The sequence below is a fragment of the Filicampus tigris genome, chromosome 10 (assembly GCF_054856515.1).
Source record: "Filicampus tigris isolate MCC_2025a chromosome 10, RoL_Ftig_1.0, whole genome shotgun sequence".
Taxonomy (NCBI): domain Eukaryota; kingdom Metazoa; phylum Chordata; class Actinopteri; order Syngnathiformes; family Syngnathidae; genus Filicampus; species Filicampus tigris.
The window spans coordinates 23877018-23898898 of NC_141226.1; the positions used below are offsets into that span (position 1 = coordinate 23877018).

General features: G+C 42.3%; 1 protein-coding gene across 2 annotated transcripts in view; it reads left to right on the forward strand.

Moving 5' to 3' along the window:
* crhr2 (corticotropin releasing hormone receptor 2) overlaps positions 1 to 21881 on the forward strand; it is a 36257-nt gene that overhangs the window by 2304 nt on the left and 12072 nt on the right. The window contains exons 2-4 of one of the 2 annotated variants that reach the window (XM_086043432.1): positions 4093 to 4175; positions 20160 to 20245; positions 21721 to 21827. In XM_086043432.1, the coding sequence (XP_085899558.1) occupies positions 21724 to 21827 (104 nt within the window). In that variant the 5' untranslated portion in view covers positions 4093 to 4175; positions 20160 to 20245; positions 21721 to 21723. The remainder of the gene's footprint in view (positions 1 to 4092; positions 4176 to 20159; positions 20246 to 21720; positions 21828 to 21881) is intronic. The other variant, XM_086043431.1, reaches the window with a different exon arrangement.

The following is a 21881-nucleotide window of genomic DNA, read 5'->3' on the forward strand; positions in this document are numbered from 1 at the left end:
TGAGTTACTCAACAACCACTTCTGCACAAGCAATTAAAAAGTGCATTTTCCATCATATATCCCCTGTCAAATAGAACAGTTAAGGGCAGAACAATTCACGGAATTCAAATGGTCATCGCAACGTCGCAGTATGCAAGTTTCTATCGCTGTTAGATTCTTTTGCCACAACTTTTTCTTTGCAGAAACAGTTCCGTCAAACAACTCGTATGGTGCATCACGACCATAGTCCCAGGACAAGGATGCAAACCTTTCCCAAAGTGGCTGTTTCCTATCGCACAGCTGTTATCTCCATAATGGACTCAGGTGCAATGTCATTTTCCTCGCCAAAGACTTCCACTGTGTGCTTATCTGACTGCAGATACACCCGCTGCTTTGCTGGGGCTTCTATTTAATTCGACATAGCTGATGTAGTGACCGTGCTCCCTGAGCATAAAGTGTTGCCACTTGCACATGTATACAAACACTTATTTGCTCCTGATGGATTTATAAGATCGGGCAGGTATTGAAGTTTTCAGGGGGTCCGCGGCTCAGTTTATGATAGTCCCAACATTAGACTTTACACACATCTGATCGGCCGCATTGGATCGTTGGATATTGCATTTTATGCAAAATCGGCGAAAAGTTGTAATGTCATAATTTGCCAATGAATCAGTCAATGATCGAATCCGTAAAGTAAGACATTACAGTTGTGGGTTATATATCGCCGCTGTCCTGCGAAAAACACTTCCGTCCAACTTTGGAAGAAAATGTCATTTTCACGTTTATGCGATGTCTGCAACGCGGAAACACCATTCACGTGAAAATAAGACAATTGAAAGAAATGGGCATAAGTGTTTTTCACAGGACAGCGACGATATGCAAACATGTGGGATTTGTTTGCTATTTGTGGGCCAGTCACAATCCAAATAGTTGATTGTATGGTAAAGAAGTTGTTTAAATTGGCCCATCGGATTGGTGGTGATTTTTTTTATTTAAAATTGCTGATCGGCGATTGTCTCCAAAACGCTGATCGTGTAAAGCCTACCTATGACGTTTCACGATTATGAATGGTGCACAATGAGCTAGTTTGCACAGCGTGCTATCTATTGTATATACGATATAAAAAGTCTACACACCCCTATTAAATGTATAAGCTGAACAATTAAATTGGAAACAAAATATTGTCTTCAAGGAGAAACATAAAAAAAAGCATATGTTAAAGTAATACTTCTATTCCAGCACTCCGTCTTCTTCGGTTGGAGTCTTATCAGTGTGTTCATGTGGCAATTTTTGCCGACGCCTCCCTGCAAAAACGTCTGTCGCTGTCTGGCACGCCTTTGGGAAATTTAAATTGTTTTCACAAAGCGTATCCAAGCTTGGATATTTTTTCTTTGTAAGACGAGGTTTTCACCCTGCCACGCTACGCCATAGCGCAGACATATGGAAAGTATGCGAGATGTTGTCACACGTACTAAACAGTCAGTACTTGCCAGAAATTCCTGCAGGTCCTTCCATGTTGCTGTTAGCCTCTTAGCAGCCTTTTCATGAAATCTGTAGGGATATCCAGTTCTTGGTAATGTCACTCGTGTGCCATATTTTCTCCAACTGATGATGACCCTCTTCACTTTGTTTCCTGCTAGATTTAATGCCTTGGATTTTCTTTTGTCCCCTTCCTCTGACTTGAACAATGCGATGCCTTTCATGCTCTGGAAGCTTTCTGCAGGATGGCTTGCGCTCATGTGACTACAAAATGTCAGGAAAAGCCTGGTGGAACAGCTGAAATGTGTTTGGGCTTAATCGGAGGCACATTAAACGCTGGCAGGTTTGCTGTGTTTGAATGTGATTGGTTAATTCTGAACATGGCCACATTTGAACAGGGGTATGCACTGTAGTCATTGTTTTTTTTTTACACGGTTTGTACAGTTACACTGTAAAAATTAAAAAAGGTGAACTCCAAATTAATTTGAAAATTGGGATTTTAAGAGTTTCTTTTGCAAAAACGCCCGCGAGCCTAGTGAGGATAAGCGGTTCAGGGAATGGATATATGTTGTGAAAATCGGCTTTCCCGCATTTCACAACAACAAAATTAGAGTTGATGGAACTCCCTTGTATATTCCTCCAACTTAAGGATATAAATCAAAAAATGTTTCAGCAAATTGTTTTGGAGCAAACAACTTTCTAGCTTTTGTTGCGCTGGGCCATAAATGTCAATATTTGTATTCTCAAGTTGTCCCAACTTAAATGACCGTAGTAGCCCACAAAAATGCAACTTGTGTGTTTACAGTGTATGTACGCATATATCCATTTATTAGCCATCCAGCAATCCCTCCATCCGCCTGCCGAGATGTTTCATTTTAAACACGAGACCTCTCCAATCAACAACTGAGAGGTGCAGTTTCATACTTTTTTTTTTTTTTTTTTTTACATCGTGAGCCGCAGCATTGATTGTGCATCTCACTTCTGATGCCGCCGACTTCAGCAAATTGCCAGTCTCCTTGACAGCACACGTTGGACGCTGCTACATTGATGTGATCACTTTCAACGCGAGGCGTGAGTGATCGCCATGTTGGACGACACCGTGTTTCGTCTGCCCCTCCGCAAAGTTTTCACTTGAATGTCATCGATCTAGATGACTGCCCTCACATCCTCAAGCGGCGGCGCCATTTCAATTGCCCGTGGATTGGCCGCGGAGAGCTTCCCTTGAAATCACTTCCATCAGTTTCACGAGGCGCTCCCACGTAGACATGACGCGACATGGGGACGTTGATGCTGCGGCAGCGCGTGTTTCATTGTACGGGCTTTTAAGAGGTTTGACAGGTGCAGCCGGGCCATAGCCCCGCCACTATGCACTGACCTCTTGCGTGTTCGAAGCTATCACGTGTCACAACAACAGGTCACGAGTGTGAGCTCTCCGCTCCTCTAATCACGTCCCGAATGCCTCGAGACGAGCGGCTTTCGAGGGGGGCTACTGGAGGTTTGCAGAGGACGCTGAGTCGATGACAAATGAGCGCCCCCCTCAACACCCCCCCCCCTTCTATATGTGTATGACGGTGGCCACATTTGCATTTCTCAATTGTGCCCCTCAGACCTTGCTAAAAAGGCAAATCTTAAAAATCATTGTAAAGAAGAACGGTACGCATATTATACACGAGGAGATACATGTGCTTAAATCGAATGGCTTCCTTTGACGAATGCTCCTCAAATCAGCACCATTTGTCGTTTAATAGCCAATGCAGTCGCCAACTAATTTTTCATTTTTAATGTGGTGAATGACTTAACGGTATGAGACACATTGTGTAAACATTCAGCACAAACCGTTTTTCCTAAATTGGTGTCCACAGTGGGAGCTTCGTGCTGCTTCCTGATTGCCAATCATGGACTTGTGTCTCGCCTCAACACACACATAAGGATTTGAGATCGTAAATATTAAACGGGAGTCGTCGATTCAAATGTTTTCGGACCAGATGCGAAAGGACAAATAACTCTTAACGCATCCCATATTGCAGGATAATCACTTAGCAGGGATGGGCAACTGGGAGCCACAATTTTATCACATTGGACCACACACTTCCTAACCAGATGTGTGACCAAAACGCGATTATGGACAAAAAATATGGAAAATGGACAAAATTTGTGCATAGGTGCAAAATGCATTTCTCAATGCATGTATCCACTGGATCCACTGTTCTAATCAAACAAGAAAATAATCACATATTGTCATTGTTTTGCAAAGGGCTCTCTGGCGTAAAAATTCCCACTCAAGGATGGCACAAAACTGCTGAACAAGAACATTAAAGTGTATGGGACACGATTTTTCCCGATTTGAATGTTGTGTTAAACAATACAATATCCATGTCGCAATGAACGGTTTCTCGAATTGATAGACATTTACCGAGCGTTTCCTTGATTTAGCATTATGCTTTGAAAATCGTCCGGGTGGGGCGAAATCGCGACGAAGGCAGATATGACGTCGTCGAGGCGCGTCTCTGACTTGCTGGCTGTGAAGTGTGCTCATCGTGTTTTTTTTCTTCTGATTCATTTCGTTGCTCCTTTAATTGAACAATAAAAAGGAGCGACCGATATTTACCGACAGCTTGTCGTTGTCATTTTCAGAGTCGGAAGACACCGCGCCTGGGCCAGTGATGTCACACACGCACTGGGTCAAGCGGCCAGTGGGCGGACCCTGAACATAAAAGGTGTCTGCATCTTTTTTGAGGCCTTTTCATGATGTTTGGACCTCATTATTTGTACTTGTACTCCTTCTTAAAGTTTTTAGTGTAACTTTTTTTTTTCCTTACACTTTAAGTGCAGGTAGCGACAATGTTTGTCCTGCATATCATTCCAAATCCACACAAAGAAATATTGGGCCTACTCACGTCGTCGTGTAGGGCAGTATAAGACCCCGTTTAAGCGCAACAGAGATATGTCTGCCATCTAGTGGTGATTGGTGAAATTACAACTCAAAACTACAGTGGACCCCTGCATACGCGCAATTCGGCACCCACGGTTTGGCATCATCACAGATATTTTTTCTAGATTCTTTTTTCAATACTTTTTCATATTTTGGACGTAGACTGAATGCTTTTCAGCTTTTCTTTGAAGATAATCCTTTGGAGGCATTCGATCATCTGGCCTTTGCTGACTTTGCTCGGTAGGGGTGGAAAAATGCTTAAAATTGAATTGACGACCGGTAGGCCTACTGTATATGCGTGCCGCGCCTAAAACTAGCTCCTTCACTATCAGCTTCCTTGGTTGGTGTGTCTCTGAGATGAAGAGTTCATGCGGCTACTGTTGCTCTCACGACATAACTAAGTATTGGGCTTTGGCATTTTAGGGCCCTTATGCATAATGCAGACAAAATTAGAAAACAAAATTAAAGCACTCACAGATTGAACATGGCCTCTCAGGTGAGGGGATGTAAATTCCCTTCCATGTCTTGCAGCCTGTATAAATATTAATGCGCGTGCAGAGTGGTGTAAGAGGTTTATGCATTTTTAAAGCTTCCTGTGTCCCTCTTTGTGTATTTATAGTTCTTTAAGTCGGAGTAAAGTGGGCAGGGTCGGGACAGTGCTGTTTTTTTTTTTTTTTAGATGTTTGAAAACATTTCTTTTTGCTGCCGTGTGATCTCGCGTCTGTCAGGCCCGGGGCGAGACAAAGTGCTGTTTGTCAGCTTTGCAAAGTCGAGCCGTATCTCGGTCAACTGTGCAATCACCCCCCGCCGCCCCCCGCTCGGCAGCGTAGCTAATTATTCGCTGAATCGCGTTGCCTTCCCTGGATGATCACCGCCCCAGTGGCACACTCCTCTTTTCATTGTCAGGCCGAGGACCTCGGTGGTCAGCGCGGCGACGAGCCGGGGGTCGCTATTGATTCCCTTATCTGGATTAATAAAGTCTGAGTCATAGCGTGCGCCCGGCTGCCGCATGTAGCGTTACACTACGTCTGAAATGAGCGATTAGAATCATCTGGCATGTTATGAAATAGAGCGATGACTATGTCTGACCTTGATTCGCCTTTTTGGGGGTCTGTAGCGCACACCCTTACAAAGAGCTGCGGGGTAGGGTAGGATTAGCTTGGTGTTAGTAAGGGGAAGGACAGGAGAAGGGAAGGACCGGGTTAAAGGTGTGGTTGTAGTAAGAAGTGAGAAGGATGGTATAGATTGCGGAACATCACTTGACTGCATATCGATGCCGAGCATGTGACTCGTATAAACCATCGTTCATAAGGAAATGCTACTTAGTGCGTTTTGTACAAGTCGCGCATACAAGCACAGTATCCTTTACTTGGGATTTTATTATTTGACTGAACAAAATAGGACCATACTAATATTGCCTAATGCTAATTAATGTGTTCTCAATGATTTGACTTTTGGTTTCTACATTCGTAGTTTTTTTTTTTTTACGCTCTTTTTCAGCCAAATGTTATAATAATTAACAAGAATTGTTCCACCTTGTCGCAGGGTCATACAAGAGAGGAGCAGAGGGCCCAGGTGCCCCTCCCTCATGTCTGCGCCGCCGCTCAAGTCACATCCTCCCTTTTTATTTTCTTCGGAGTCCCTGATTACAAAGGTGTTCCAGCTCCGAGGGAAAGGGGAGCGAAAGCAGCTGGAACAATCTGAACTTGTTTTGTCTATGTGTGTGTGTGTGAGACATTATCATACATACGTGGAAGCAAAAGCTAAAGCTAAACCCACAAGCTAACGAAGCTAACAAGCCTAGTAGCACAAATCTAACACATGAATCATGATATACATTATTATACTTACCGTTAGTTTTTGGTTGGGCTAACGGGTTGTAATTGGGGGTCGGGGAGAAAAATCAATCGTTTGTCTTCTTTTAAGAAATAGGAAAAACATTTGGAGATGCGTGTCTTTCATTGGCTGACATTGAAAAAAGTCATAGTACGGATATGAGCAAAAAGAATGTACATTTTTCTAGCCATCAGCCCCTTATGGAGAAGTCGTACTCAACCCGTATTTTCTTAAAAAGCTGGCAATCCATACTGCTGCTTGTACGCTGACATTTACAATTGGATCAATTTTCTACATTTCAATACACAAAACCTTTTAGTCCGGTGACTGCTTCTCTTGTGTAAAGTCATTCTTCCCACAGTGTATGAGACTGGGTCACCAGATTTGCTCGGTGCGTATTGCAAACATTTCAGCCGCCGGTGCACGCCAAGTTGCCCATGAGATTTAATCAGCTACAGCACACGCGCCCATCGCCCCCACCGATCTCCTCCACCCCCTTCTACCGCCCGCAAAAGCCGAGCTGGTATGTGGGCAGAACTGAATCGTGGACATCTCATTTGATGCAAACAGTAATTTGCCTTCTCTGGATTTTATTGAACAACTTCATATAAGATGCAAAACTGATGTGGCAGTGACTACGTTTACGTGCAGTCAATATTCGGCTTAAGGTCAAAATTGCGATTTCGGAGTCATTCGGAATAACCCTTTTACACGGCTTGAGCGGAGAGGTGACGAGTCCAGAGCGTAGTCCGCATATTTCCACAAGTCGGACGGCATCGAATTGAGCTTCCCCCAACCCTGTACAGGCGCGAAAGTCATATCGAATGATTGGATGGATTTTGTCCAACTTCAAGTCAAATGTATTTATACAGCCCTTAATCACAAAAATGTCATGTCACGTTGTTATGTTAACTTGTCAGGTTTTAAGTCCTCTTTTTCATGTTGTCGTTTCAGTTTTTTATTTGTATTTTTTGATAGTAATTGTTCTCTGTCGTTTCAGAAGCTTGACTTCCTGCCCTTGTGTCTCCTCATTATGGCGATTGCCTCCACCTGTGGCCCATTCCCCGATGTATAAATAGTCTGCGTCTACCCATGTCCTTTGTCAGATTGTCTTGTATCCTGCCATGTCCACGACATATTTATTTACCGACCACAACTGTTCTTGTCTATGCTTTTTATGTTTTACGTTTGCTGTGACCTTTTGTCGCTACTCTTGCTCCTATTTTTTTTTACCAGCTTTGCTCAGGTTCCAAGTAGTTACTTCCTTGTATTGTTTTTTTCCAGCTTCATTGTGATCTTTTGTTAGTACTTTAAGATCCCTTTTGTACACTCAAGAAATCCACAATCATTATTATTATTATTTTTTTAGACGCTGAATAGTGCGTTTGAGTCCTTTCTTGCATCCTTGTCAAAAATGCATGCATTTGAGCCCATTTGTTTGACAAGGCCTGATTAACGATTGCTGCGTTAACCTTGTACGCTTGCTAGCATCAGTCCACTGGTTAGCTGCCGTATTTCTGCTCTTGTCATTGTTCAAAAGGAGGGCATTGTGTTGGTTCTTTTCAGTGAGCGTTAGCGCTGTTTCTGATTCATTTTGGTAGTTTACTACTTCCTATTTTTAGTTCCGATTCCTGTTGGCCTAATTGGACTTTCATACGGATTTCTTTTTTTCTGATTGATGATGATTTGGATATTTTGCGACTGGTGTCGTGCATTTGAGTCCATTTGTTTCTGCTGTTTGACAAGAACAAGCCCCGAGCGAAGATGTAGACTGCCATATTAGCTTATCACGCTATCTACCTATCCAGGGACTGTCTCGCTGCCTTATGAATGTCAGTTGTGGTCAAAAGGGATTGAATAGTTTGTTATATCAAAATAAAACATTATTTGGATGTATTTTTAACTCCTGCTTTGGCTTGTATGCAATTTTAACAAACAGCGGTTCACCAGCAGATTGTGTTCAACTTCAGTGGTTTCAATGTTACTAAATAAGACATCCTCCACATGGTAATATTTATATAAACTAGGTGCAAAAACACTACATCCTTGCTGATATTACAACTAGACTTTAATTTTCTTTCACTGTCGCTGGCGTAGATTATTGCTCTAGATAGGCTGACAATGTTGTTGGAAGTGGAAGTATTTCTGTTGGACTTTAAAGGGTTTTTTTTTTTTTTTTTTTTCTTGAAACGGTGTAACAGCCGGCTTCTTGCCTTTAAAGCTTCTCTATGGAGCTTGTGCCCGCAGGTAAGCCCGTTCCCGTTGTACTCCATTTTTAATTTGTTTCTTTGAAGAAGCGCTCAGCACCTTTCTGCATTTTGCACTGGGAAATGAGTCGAGATCTCTAGATGCAATGTGGCAATGTGATAAGAAGTAAAGTCGCTGCGCTTATACAATTGTGAATTTCATCAACATTTGGGGGGGAGGGGCTGAAGAGTTCAATAGATGACATCACATGAGACCTCAGTGTCAAATTTAAAACAGGTGTCTTAACAACAAGTCTGTGACAAGCTTTGTCAAAATATTTGAGGATCAAGCATTCTAGTACATTATACGCAGTCTGTGCCTTGTCATGCTGAAATTAGCCCGTTTTTAAGCTCAGCCCTGTTTCATGCAAGTAAGCGACTGTTTCCCCTTCTTCACGGACTGCTTTATTGCGCAATTTACTTAGGGCCTGTTTAGTTGAACGCAATGCTCTTATTCTTTTGTATGAATGGCAACAGGTGGTTGCACAGGTTAATTGGAAATTCCGCAATTTGATTGAAGAGCACTGAATTTTCCTGCCTGTCACTATACGTCGCTAGCATAGCTGGATGACCAACGATAGGTTTGTAATTGATAACATTGATCATTTCCAGGCAAATTAAGTGAAATATGATCAATCCACGGCGCACCTGAGTGCTCATGAATCACTAACCAATGACCGATCTAGAGTAAATGAACGCCCACGCCCTGAATTTAGCGAACACCACCGTGTAATCTAGGCATTAATGGCCATTAATACATGTATTTAACGAGCTACCGTGTAAATGTTAAAGATGTCGGGAATACAAATGTTCTGACGACACATTCTAAAATATCCAATAAATGCCGACATTGTTTCATTTTTTTTTTTTTTTTCGGGCCGAAGAGCAGCGAGCGCCGGACATTTATAGAAAGTGACGGCATGTGCATGCGTCTTGCTTCGTGCAATATGCTCTCATTATCCCGACACGCGATTCCATGTTTGGCTTATTGGCGTCCCCTTGGGGCCTTTTAAGTCTTGCTCATGTCTCTCACCAACTGATTGTGGTAAAAGCGACTGACGGCAAATGCGCGGCTGGCGTACGTACTCGGCGCAGGGGCTAAGATTGTATTAATTCCCTGATGCGACAAGAGGCCATGAAGAGAATGCGGACAGAGTAGCGGATGAGTCACTGGCCCGTCACTCCCAGTCACCATTAACACACTTGCGATACGCAATCCTGTGAAATGTAGGATAAAAGTGCCCAATAAAATGCAAAAATTGGGGCGGAAGGGCGGCCACATTTTAAATCACGCCTGACAAAATTTTTTTTTAATATGCATCTCATGGAGTGACAATGGTCGCACGCGCCTTCCTTTGTTCTCAGCTTCCTGGCGTGCACTTCCAGTCGACTGACTCTTGACTCTTAAATTCATCCTGCGGGACGCTTTCTCAAACCTTAAACATCAAGTGTACGCAAGATTTCCCTCACGTACAGACTTCTTCATCTCAGGCTCGTCTGTGTCGTAAACACACAAAGCCTACTGATTTTTTTTTTTGGGGGGGGGGGAAATTGTAAACAAATGTATAAATGTAAGAGGCCGCACACATGACGAGGACAAATCGGCGTGTGTGTGTGCTTACTCCTCTTACTGGGTCTAGTAAGATCCCAAATAGCGGGTGCAAAATTGCGTGCTCACCCGAACAGATTTCACACGCTGTTCGTGGCCGTATTGTGGGAGGGATACTAAGTTTGCGAGCTGTGAGTAAGATCTCGGGTGCAAACTTGTATGTTCACTCGCTATCAAGTGAGCCTGTTTGGCTCAAGATGGAGACCGCCGCATTCAAAAGTGGGGTTTGCACTTTAGTTGCATTTAACGTTGCCTTTGAAACTTGAGACGGGACACCCAAAAACTGCTCTCGCAGTGCGTTCAAATGACCCAAATGCAAGAAAATGCAGTTGAAAGAAATTCATAGGGGGTCTAGCATGACTCCTGCGTAGGCTTGGCTCCAAGTCAGCCCTTGGATCATTCAGAGGCCCCAAAATCGCATCGCTGAATAGACAATATGTCACCACAATTTTTTGTTTGACTTTTCCAAAATGTTCACTCAGTTGTAGCCTTGTCGCCGAAGAATCTTCTGCCCGCGCTGCTGCTTTTTTTTTTTTGCATATGCCCTTCAACTGCAGTATTTTAAAAACACAAAACAGTCCATCACACGTCCTCTCAGGTTTTATAATCACATTGCGGCTACTAAATGATCGTATTTGCGTATACTCCTCACAGAACACCCAAAATGAACAGCAGGATAATTTAGCGCATTTGACAGATACAATCCCGGGTCGGCCTGGTTAGTAGATCAGTGTCAACATCTGTTGGTTCGTTTGACTTTGAACCCGTTTTTGCAATCCCTTTGCAAGTGAGTGTGCCATGTGGCATCACGCTGCCTCATCCACACTGCCGGAAAATACAAAGAAGAAATAGAAGATAAGCTAACTTTTTGCTCACATGGAAACTAGTCAAACATTTCTCCTTGTCGTTTTTATTGCGGCGGTGAATGATGTGCGAAAGACATTATTCAAACAGTCAATGACCTTCAGCTCACTTCCTGATTAGCTATCGTTCCCTTGGTGTCACAGTAATAGAGTGAGACAACTCTGATTTGCCATTGTAAATATTGAATGGGTTCAACGGTTAAAATTGTCGGCCCGAACGTTTTCCGAGCAGATTGGGGAGGAATACCGTAATTACTTAACACAGGCCACGCCACAGTATAACCCCTCAGCTTAACCTTTCAAAGACGTCTAATAATTGGGCTTTTGCTGACTTTGCGCAGAAGGGAGGGATAATGCTTCAATTTGGCCCGATTCTAGGTGTCTATTCACGCGATACAGTTCAAAATCTACAACCACAACATACAAATTCGAATGAATACAATTTTGTTTAAAGCATATGGCATCTGTGCAGCCGCCGGTAGCTAGCTAGCGGGAAGCTAAAATAGGCAGTGCTCCGCAAGAACCAATCACAGATGATCCAAATCAAGTTCTTTGTTCACAAAAGGGTGGTCAATGCCGAGTCCTGTCAAGACAATCCAAACAGGAATTGATCAAAGTTCATTTGTAGCCGTTGGTGCTGGTCTACCGAGGCGCTCCAGACTTCTTATTTTCCGACCACGCTTTAGTCTAATTCCAAATTGTATACATTTGGATGGTAGTTGAGGTCCCGCTGTGGGTTTCCGCGAACTTGCTCACAACTTTGCGAACCATCTCATTGCCAATCATAGTTCTTCCTTTCCCTCTCATTGCTTTTCTCATCCTCTCTAACCTCCACCAAATTGCAATGTAGAATGCAGCCGGCATCCAATTAGGCTGCGGACGACCTTTTGTCACTGCCTCTTGAATTTGGGCCCGCATCCTAAACAGCTAATCCCTGGCACGGGCGGTCGGATTTGCACAACGTTGCTCTGCGTGTATCCCGATTTCTGCAAAAGCTCGACTGATTTGCTGCATGGGCTTCAGGGGGGAAAGCTCATTGCCTGCATTATCATGTGGGGAAAATAGATTTTGGAAGACAAGTTGGTTTCATCCAGTGCTGTTCCGGGCTTATGACGGGGAACATTCGCTTGAGTGAAAGTGCAGTGAAGTTTTTTTTTCTTTTTTTTCTGTAAGTTCTGTAGAGCAGTTTGTTTTATTCTTTGGAACGCCAAACTAGATGGAGACAACTTATATTCATTGTGTGAAAAGTGAATACTGATTAGCAGTTAGGAAAACCGTCCACGAGAGCACTGATTACAACAAAAAAGTGCTGATTTGACACGTGACACCGCCTTGATTGGACATTGTGCATAGACACAAAGGAGGACAGTTTGTAGTACAAATTACCTTTAGTGGAAAGCCGTCCTCATGAGAGATGGGACCCGGGGCACATTTTTTTTTAACCAGGTTTATTTACCACTCTTTTTTTTAATTTTTTTTTTATCTTCATCCATCACCAGCAGACACCAGCATATACGGTACATATAAAAATAATTCTCAATACATTTATCAATAATGTATTTTGCATTTTTAGTAGGTGGTAGATCATTTTGACTCGGTCATGTCAAGTAGCTCTCAGGCTGAAAAAGTGTGGGCACCCCTGCTCTAGAATGTAATGAGATGCCCTATTCCTTGGCCCTTCCACAGATGTCCCTGAAAAGTGTTATGCAATACTTTGCGAACGAACAAAGATTGGGCCAACATTGATTGAGATTGATTGTTTGCTTATCATGAATAGCAAAAACATGAGTTGAAATGCTAGGTGTCACCCTGTACTTTAAAAAGCGTCCCATTGAACATTCATTCAGCAGAGCGTACAATTAGCTGCAGATACAAATCTGAGACCTCCTTAAAAAAATGTCATGGCAAGTGAGTCATTTTCTTTGTCACTCATCTGGGAATAACACCTTTCCTTTTCGGACTGTTCAGTGACTGGTGATTTTATCTTCAGCACAAGACTAAGCGCTTTTCTGAACTGTCACCTTCCAGTATCTTAAAGACGGGGTGGGGAACCTTTCAGTACCCCACCCCCCCACCCCTCTCCACTCCAAAAGATAAAGTTTTTTTTCCCCAGATACACCAGCTTCCTCCCACGTTCGAAATACATGCATGTTATATGCGAACTGACTCAGACTTGTTGATATGCACCCTCCAATTGGCTGGCAATCAGTCCAGCAGGTACCCGGCTTCTTGTCCCAAGTCGGCTGGCTAGGTTGCAGCTCACCCGCCACCATAATGACGACAAGGGCCAGGGAAAATGCAACTCAAAGTGCCATGCCAGAAAGGACACAAAAAGTCCACCATTTTGGTTTCAACCGGACGTCTTCGGGTCATTTTGGTCATTTCCAGAATTTCTTCCAGAAACAAACTTGTCTTATCTTAGTCAAATTGCTACCAAATTTGAACCGCGTATCGTTAGGAAACTCATTCGGAATGTTGTTCGACTATGCCGTTTGGTTCTTCATAGTGCCCCAAAAAACAGAGTGTAGAGAACGTAAACGGCTGAAGCACCAGCTGCTGATTAAAAGATGCGTTCGGAAATGAATGTGAGCAGAGCGAGCTCTCCCTCGGCAGCACATGAGTGCGACAAAACGTCTGCTCAATAACTACATTAAAGTTGTTCCTTTTACTTCAAAATGGCTTACCTTAACCGGAATCCCACGTCGCATTGACCGAACCAAAACCAAAAGGCACAATCCTGGTAGGTTAATGCGCCTTTTGGCGCTATAAATCATTGTTGTGGAAAGAGAAAGCTAGTTGCCATGACTACTGTTCTTCTTGTTCGTTTTCTAAATGGAAGATCAAGAACTTCGACCGAAAGAGCAGAAGTAAAAGAACAGTAGTACATTAATGGGAACAAGCTTCCAGTTTCCACAACAAGGATTTATTCATTATTTTGCATTTTAAATGTTACATTTATTAAGTATGACCAGTGTTTAGGAGGGAGGAAACCGTGTGTGTGTGTGTGTGTGTGTTGGGGGGTTCATAGTGGCCTAATAGAAAAAAAAAAGTCATTCTCAACTTTGTATCACCCGTAAAAAGTGAGGGAACACTGTAAAATCAAAATGAATACATCGATTTCAGCCACTATAATTGACATGCATATTCATGCCGTAACAATTTACAACAAACCTGGTCAATCATTGTTCATTTACAAATACAAATAAGAGAAAAATATTTTTGGGGGGTGAAATTGAAATACAAATGAATGAATGGAGGCGATGTAATGGTGTGCGTGTGCGCGTGTTCACCTGGTCTCTGACGTATGTAACACCCTGGCCTTGCTCCAGTTCCCGCTGCCTAAACGAATCACTTTATCAAACTGCAGCATTGTGGTCTAGTTCACTCTGTGCCCGGCGCGCTAAATGAGATTTCACCGGGGTTTCGTCGCCTCATATGAGCCGTTTTGGTTATGCAACTTTAATGTAGCAAAGCCTTTTCATCATACGGCTACCTGTGATTTCAACACTCACTTGGGGCAGTGGAGGCTTGGGGGGGGCGATTTGCACAAAGCGGCGAGCCCCAGCTGGCCGCATCCAGGAGGGGGGGGGGCGTCTTGTTTGGCTTGGGGCAGTGGCGTGCGACGGTGTGTTGATGCCCGGGGCCGACTACGCTGGTGATGCCCGATCCCGATAAGCCGATAGACGAACGGACTTCTCGCGGTGTGACAGCAGTAGTCGGTGTGGAGGGGGAGTGGTCAGAAAATTCAAAAGAAAAAAAAAACAGCTTCCAAACAATTTCACGATCCATAAAATAGCTTAAAGAATTTTTTTTCCTACCAATGTCAGACATAGATTCACATTTCCTCAAGAATATTAGACATGACAAAGTACAAAAGAAAAAAAAAAAAAAACTTGCTGCATTTGACTGAGAAACGACCCTCCGTTTGGGAAGGTTTCTGGTTCCTCAGCTGCAGTCTGGCAATAAATTTGGACTATTCACATTGGGTGACTAATGAATTCATAACATGCTTCATTAAAATATATCGCATCATTTCATTGGCCCCACTTGCCTATGAAACACGGCTTGCGTGAAGCGTTTCCAAGAAAAGACACCCGAGACTGCTTTTGCCTGCTTAACAAATTTACTAGACAAGCTGTCGTAACAGAGCAGGGAACCATACAGTGTCACCTCTTGACGCTTAATCATTTAAAGCAACACCGGGCAAGTATTCGACCTTACTACATTTTTTTTCCACAACTCTTTAGATGAAACATTGACTTCCAACTAGTTGATTGGGACATTTGTCATGCCCTGGCGGGGCCTGTATCGTTTTTACTGGCACTAAGCAATTTTGAGAAGGATGGGAGCAACCCTGGCACACAAACAAAATCAAAAGTCCTGAATTGCTTTACGGTCACTTACTCCTTTCGCTATAAGGACAGAAGTCGATTCGAACGTCTACGCGCTATTACTGGTGTCATGGCAGCTGCCCCAAAACAAACAAAAAAAAAAAACAGTATTGTTTGAACAAAATTAGATTCATGACGCGATTGCTATTCATCTTTCACACAGCCACTGGAAATAGTAATGTCATTCAGTCCAACTTGCAGGCTAGCGAGAGCTCAGGATTTCACGACACTCCGCGCTGGCAGCGCATGGGAAATGCGGTTGACTTGTGTCAAAACGCTACCGCTTTTGTCCACACGGTGCCACCATAATCAACAAAAAATGACACAGTGTTGCTTTAATATATGAATATACAGAGCCAGTGCCAGTTCTGAAAAATTTCAAACTGGATTCACCTTGTTCTATCCAAATTCGAGCCAGCTCTTCCCTAATGGATTCCTCCAAGCAGCTGCAGTCGAGTAAATAAACAGCCCCGTCGGCACAAAACTGAGCATCATTCTTTTTATATGGGCAGATTTTTTTTTTTTTTGGTTCAGTTTTGCATCCCATTATATGGTGCAGCTGCACCTATTGTTATCTGGATTTTTTTTTTCCTACTCACCCAGCAATGTGTTTTGTCATTGAAGGACAGCTTTGGTATGTATAGAAAAATCATCAATTTATCAATCCAATCATGATTTCCGCATCATTTCCACGTCAGCTTTAAAGGTCTGATTATGCGCACTTCTGCAAAATACTTTTATGTTCACATGGACGTTTGCTGTTTGATTTAGTCAGTGTGACAGCATTTTCTGAGTCACACTCACCTCCTGTGACTGTCAAGTGAGAAGGCGGTTGGCTGTCAAACTGCTGCACCAAACCAGCAAGGAAAAAAAAAAAGACACATTCTGAGCACTGACTTGTACCACACAACATGAACGTGTCAACACCACACACGGAGTCGCATGAAAGTTCGAGCGTTTCTGATTATTTCCATTTTTTTTTTTTTTTTTTTTTTTGTGTTTTAATTACATCCATGCTACATTCTGCCGTTGTAGTCTCTGGCCGTAGACTTAAAGATGAAGTGAACACAATTTTTTTCTTTACACTAATATGATCTATGTGGCCCCTCTAGTCTAAACACAGTTTTGGATTAACATTATGTTTGTGGAATATGAATTAAACAGTCAAATCCAGCCATCTTAGCCATCTCCGTCTTTCTCTCTCTCTCATATATATATATATATATATATATATATATATATATATATATATATATATACACAGATATTGATATTGATATTGATATTGATCGTCTCTTCTAAATATGTTTTCACACTGGAAACAGAATTTGCTTCCTGGCCTCTCGTGATGAATAATTGCACGGATAATAAGTTGCGTTCGTTGGAATGAGTGTGCATCCTGCGGAGGTGCCAAAGGACGGAACGCGGAGGCGGTACGAGGTGTTGGCAGCTAGTGAAAGAGCTGGCGACGGCGCTTCGCGCCGATGCCAGTGTAGGACACCTAAGCATCCTTGCGCTACACTAGGAATGACTTGTGGAAAGCCGTTCCAATAGAATAATAGCTTGAGTACTGCTTTTTCAAGCGTGGTGCGCAGATGGTGAGAAATGCATTTTCCTTGCACCAGCGCCGGGGAATTAGCCGTGCACCAGTGGAAGAGCTCGCACTCCCCCACCCCCCTCCCCCCACTTGTTTCAACACCATCTCTGCTTGCTTTCACAAACGCGGTGTGATAGTCGCCTGCAGAAGCCCACAACTCCGGGAAGCGCAGCCTGACTCTAAAATTAGCTCCCGACGACTTCAAGGCTCACTTTTTTGTTACTTTTCATGTCAACTCAGATGCGTGTAGCTCGGTAGTAAGGGAATGTGCAGTTTAACCCTGACTGGTGGTTTTAAGCCATTTTGGGTGGCGTCCACCAGCCATTTTGTGGTAGCCCGAACTGGCACTGGCCGTGTATATTCAGGATACAATATGATCAGTTACAAGTATTATTTCATATTTTGTGTCTTCCTACTATATTCTCTAACTCTTTAAGAAAATATGACTTACCGGTACTTGTTCATATTACTTGTGTGTACGTACTTGTTTGTATATTATGCCCTTTTTTTTCGCAGTATTAAATGTAACTGAATACATATATATTTTCTTTGTATCTTGTTCAAGCCATTTCTTATCAAAGGATTTGACCTGACGCACCAAAAAATGCACAGCGCAGTAAAATTATCCATGACGATTGATCAATTTGAACCCTTTCATGCATAGTGGTCACTACAGGGGACAGCTATTTAAAAGTTGCTTTCGCCTATATTAATTAATCTAATTTAAAAAATATATTTCGTGCATTAATTATGATTTAATGCTATTATTGAAATATTTTTTTTTTGTTTAAATAATATAGGCGAAAGCAACTTTTAAATAGCTGTCCACTGTAGTGACCTCTTTGCATGAAAGGGTTAAAGGGCTCAAACTTAAAATATTGTTATTAAAAAAATGAAGTATTGTTGAGAAATTTCCAACTTCCTACTATGAATAGTGGAATGGAAGTAGTGGCGGGCCTCACAGTTCTTTTAAGTGAACTGAATCATTAGAATCAGTTCATCAAATCGAAACGTTCAAAAGATTCGTTCACCGAATACAACGACTAATTTGACTTTGACTTCCATCAGGTGCCGCCGACAAAAAAAAATCGGAAGTCATTTCACCTCTAGCCCGTGCTGAAAACAAGACTGACAACACTGCAATTAGGGAACACAAATGCAAAAGATACATCAGCTTATCTGTTGTGTAACAGGGGGAGATTTAATGAAACATAAAAACGGCAAACTAGTAGCAGTAAATTCTTCTATCAATGAAAGCTTCCGAAGTACAACATCAATAGTTGGAATAGCGTCGTTTGTCTTGAGGAAATAACCGTGGTAGAGAATTGCAACACTTACAGTTTAAACAATGTAAATTATTACGCAATAAAAACATCAATGGCAGTTATTGGTTTGGCTCCATCCGATGAGCCCTGGAGAGGCTGTTTTTCTTTTAAATGCCACTGAAAGTTGCATTCAGACCGGGACGTTCACATTTCAAAAGAGTTAAACAAATTTGACGGTCTACCAAAAGCATTTTGCTGCACAGGGTGTCTGCTTTCCAGAAGCTGAGCTGCTTTGTAATTGCTTTGTGGAGTCGTTTTTTTTTTTTTTTTTTTTTTTTTTCCCTAGAGCATGAGGACATTACACCTTCTGCTCCATGCAGGAACGGAAAACTTTGTGTCTGAGCTTTCAGTAAGTTCCTACATCTTGGATCTCATTGCATTACTTCTCCGCATCCGATACATGCATTGCTTGTATCAGTCCAGCATGTCAGTGTTGGCCCAAAAAAAGGGAATACAGAGATGCGCTTTCGCACTACACATCTGCTCCAACTCTGCTGTGTATTCTAAATGATACCACGCATGGGCCCCAATCGTCCTGTATGTTTGACTAGAACACTGCAGTCGTGCCTGCTGCTCTGTTCAGCCATTCAACACGGTTTTGAGTATTCGCACCTTTCCCGGGACTACAAAAGACATTGAAAGTTCAAATGCCCAGAGGCAATTTCACCATTCCATCTAAAACAAGAGTCGGCAGCGGTACAGTGAAACCGCGAATGGCTAAATCGCCGATGGGTCCTTAATTAGATCGTTTCTCCGTTACTTGGATAGCGGTGGCAGTTCTGAAGCAAAAACAGCATTCGCGGGGATTATAAGTAACACCGGCAGACAACGAGAGAAGTTTGACAAATACAATATAATATAACGCATCATTTTAACGCATCATTTTGTGCAATTGCAATTAGTCCATCGACGATTCTGTGGTCAGTTGTTTAGGGGTGCTGAGCTCCCAGACAGGCAAGGCAAATGTTTTGTACATTTTAACGCAATTTTATTCCCACATTTATGAAATAGAAACATGATAGACACTTTTTGGGGAGGTCTGTGACTAAAGAAGTCTGTGACTGGATTTTGCAGATATATAATAAGGGCCCAGGGAAGACTATGTCAGTTTTATTTTCCACTTTTGTTAAATTATAACAAATTAATCCTGAATCAAGAGTGAGTTGTTTTATTTTGGTATTAAATTCTCTATTACAGAGTGATTGTTCTGCCTTTTGTCAGAAATAAATGAAAAATTTTTCTTTAAAAATTTCTGTGAGTGGATCAGTAGAAATGTTAGATATGAAAAGGACTAGTGGTATCGGTTACCAGTGAGGACTCATACTGGACTGAAAAAAAAATTGGTATGGAACATCCCTAGTTTTTACCTACAGGTAAAATGATGAATAGTATCCAATTTTGAGCAGCAGTTTGAGGATTTGCCATGAAAAAGCGATGCAAAGTTCCAATTATCGCTGCTCGTAGCTTTCATTTGTTTTTAGATGTGCATGGACTGGCAGATCTACGGTCCCCCGCCCCTACTTTAAAAGATAAAGAGCCAACTGCCTGTGAAGACTTGCACACGGTTAAAAGACTTCCACTGGGAGTATATTATGGAACGTGGGGTCTAAAAGATATGCAGTGACTCAGGGAGAGGATTTGCATGTCTTACTGGCAAATGGGAAATACAAAAACATGAGCGATTGGTATTCCGTGAAGATTGTTGCGCTAAACTTTGACCATGGCGCTCGGCTTTCACGCCGCTAACTCGGTCCAAGCGGCGTCACCTTGTCACCAGCGATGACTCGCTCAAGTGACTCAGCCGAGAGAAATTTGGCCAGCTGAATGCAAATAGCGGCTCGACGCAACGCACATCTTGGTGTCGTGTTTGTTTGAAGTAATTCCATTGTCATCCCTTTTCAGGGAGCGCATACAGGGAATGCATCGAAAACGGCACATGGGCGCTAAAGAGCAATTATTCAAACTGCGTGCCCATTTTAGAGGAGAAGGTAAGTGTTTGTTTTTGATACTTTTTTTTTTTTTTTTTTTTTTAAGGAGCTGCATTTCTAGTTAGTGTCACACAATTAATCACTTGACGTTTTGTTTCCGAACGCCTGCGCATATCTGCAAGTGCAGTATTAGTGTCAGGATGAGTTCAAGCCTGCAGGCAAAGCATAAGACCGACTGCGGCTTCCGGCCCGATTGCTAGTCGCGCCTCCCTACTCAAGTGTATTTCTGGCCCTTGCTCCATTTTTCCTCAGACACATTTAGACATCCGAAGACATTTGAAGTGTGTCAATGGCATTTACTTTCTCTCCTTGTACTAAAAGTGCCAGGATAACAAGCTAAGGATGAAGAGGCCAGTGACGTATTTTCAGGAGTGTGGCATATCGTTAGCTTAAATAGCATAACTGCCCAAGTTACTCTTAACTTACTGTCACATTATCAGTTAAAAAAAAATCACTGATGTAATTGCGAAAAATTGAATCAGTCGTCCTGCTTGTAAGTCAAAGCGAAACACTGCCAGCATAAGGCTCCTGAAAAAACTGGTTAGTCACTCATATCTCAAGGCATCACCGTATTTATTTATGGAGTAAATGTGTTGCTAGAGTATGAAGCAGTTACACTTCTTGTCCATTACCTAATATGTTTTTTTTTATTTGTTTAATTTTTGAAATGTCATTACACTTTGTTATGCATTGACATTTACGGCAGCGTGATGCCATTTAAAATAAGTCGGTAACAAGTTTTATGTATTCCCAAAAGCAATATTGCAAGCCAAGACGTAGCTGTAATTCTTTCCGGACTAACCTAATTAGAGTGTGATGCCAATACACACCCTTTTTTCTTTGCTTATATGTTTATTTAATTTCATGTTATTTTAATTCACTTTACTGTTAATAATTTTCGCATGATTCTCTTTCAAATGTGTTAATGATAAGCTAGTTAGACATCATGCCAATTGTGCTGGGCTGCTAGCCAAGATGTCCGCTAGTGAGAGTGCGATGCAAATACACACGCTTTCCCTTTGCTTACAATATATGTTCATATAACCTAATGTTGTTTTATTTTGGTTGATTTTATTATACACTGGTATTATGTTCGCGTGACGCTGTTTCACAAGTTTGACACCCCGCCAATAGCATAGAGCTAGCCAAGATGTCCGCTAGCCAAAGTGCGATGCAAATACACACACTTTCCCTTTGCTTGTATGTTTATTTAACCTAACGCTTTTTTTTTTTTTTTTTTTAGTGCAGTTTACTGGTATTTATGTTCACGTGGTGCTGCTTCAAATGCGTTAGCAAGTTTGACATTCAGCCAACAGCAAATCGCCGGCCAAGATGTCCACTAGTCAGAAACTGAGCTGCACTCTTGAAATGTGGCAAGAGTGTTTTATTCTATTTCATTTGATGAAAAAATGAAATGGAGATATATTGCCTGGATGTAAACGTGCGTGTGTGGGCGTTTGCATGTTGTCTTTCAGAGAATGTATCCCGTGCATTACAAGATAGCGCTGATCATCAACTACCTGGGCCACTGCATCTCTGTGGGGGCGCTATTAGTGGCCTTCATCCTCTTCCTGTGCTTAAGGCGAGTACAGAAATAGAGTGCGCAAACATCTCTACGTGCGATGCGTGCCATCTC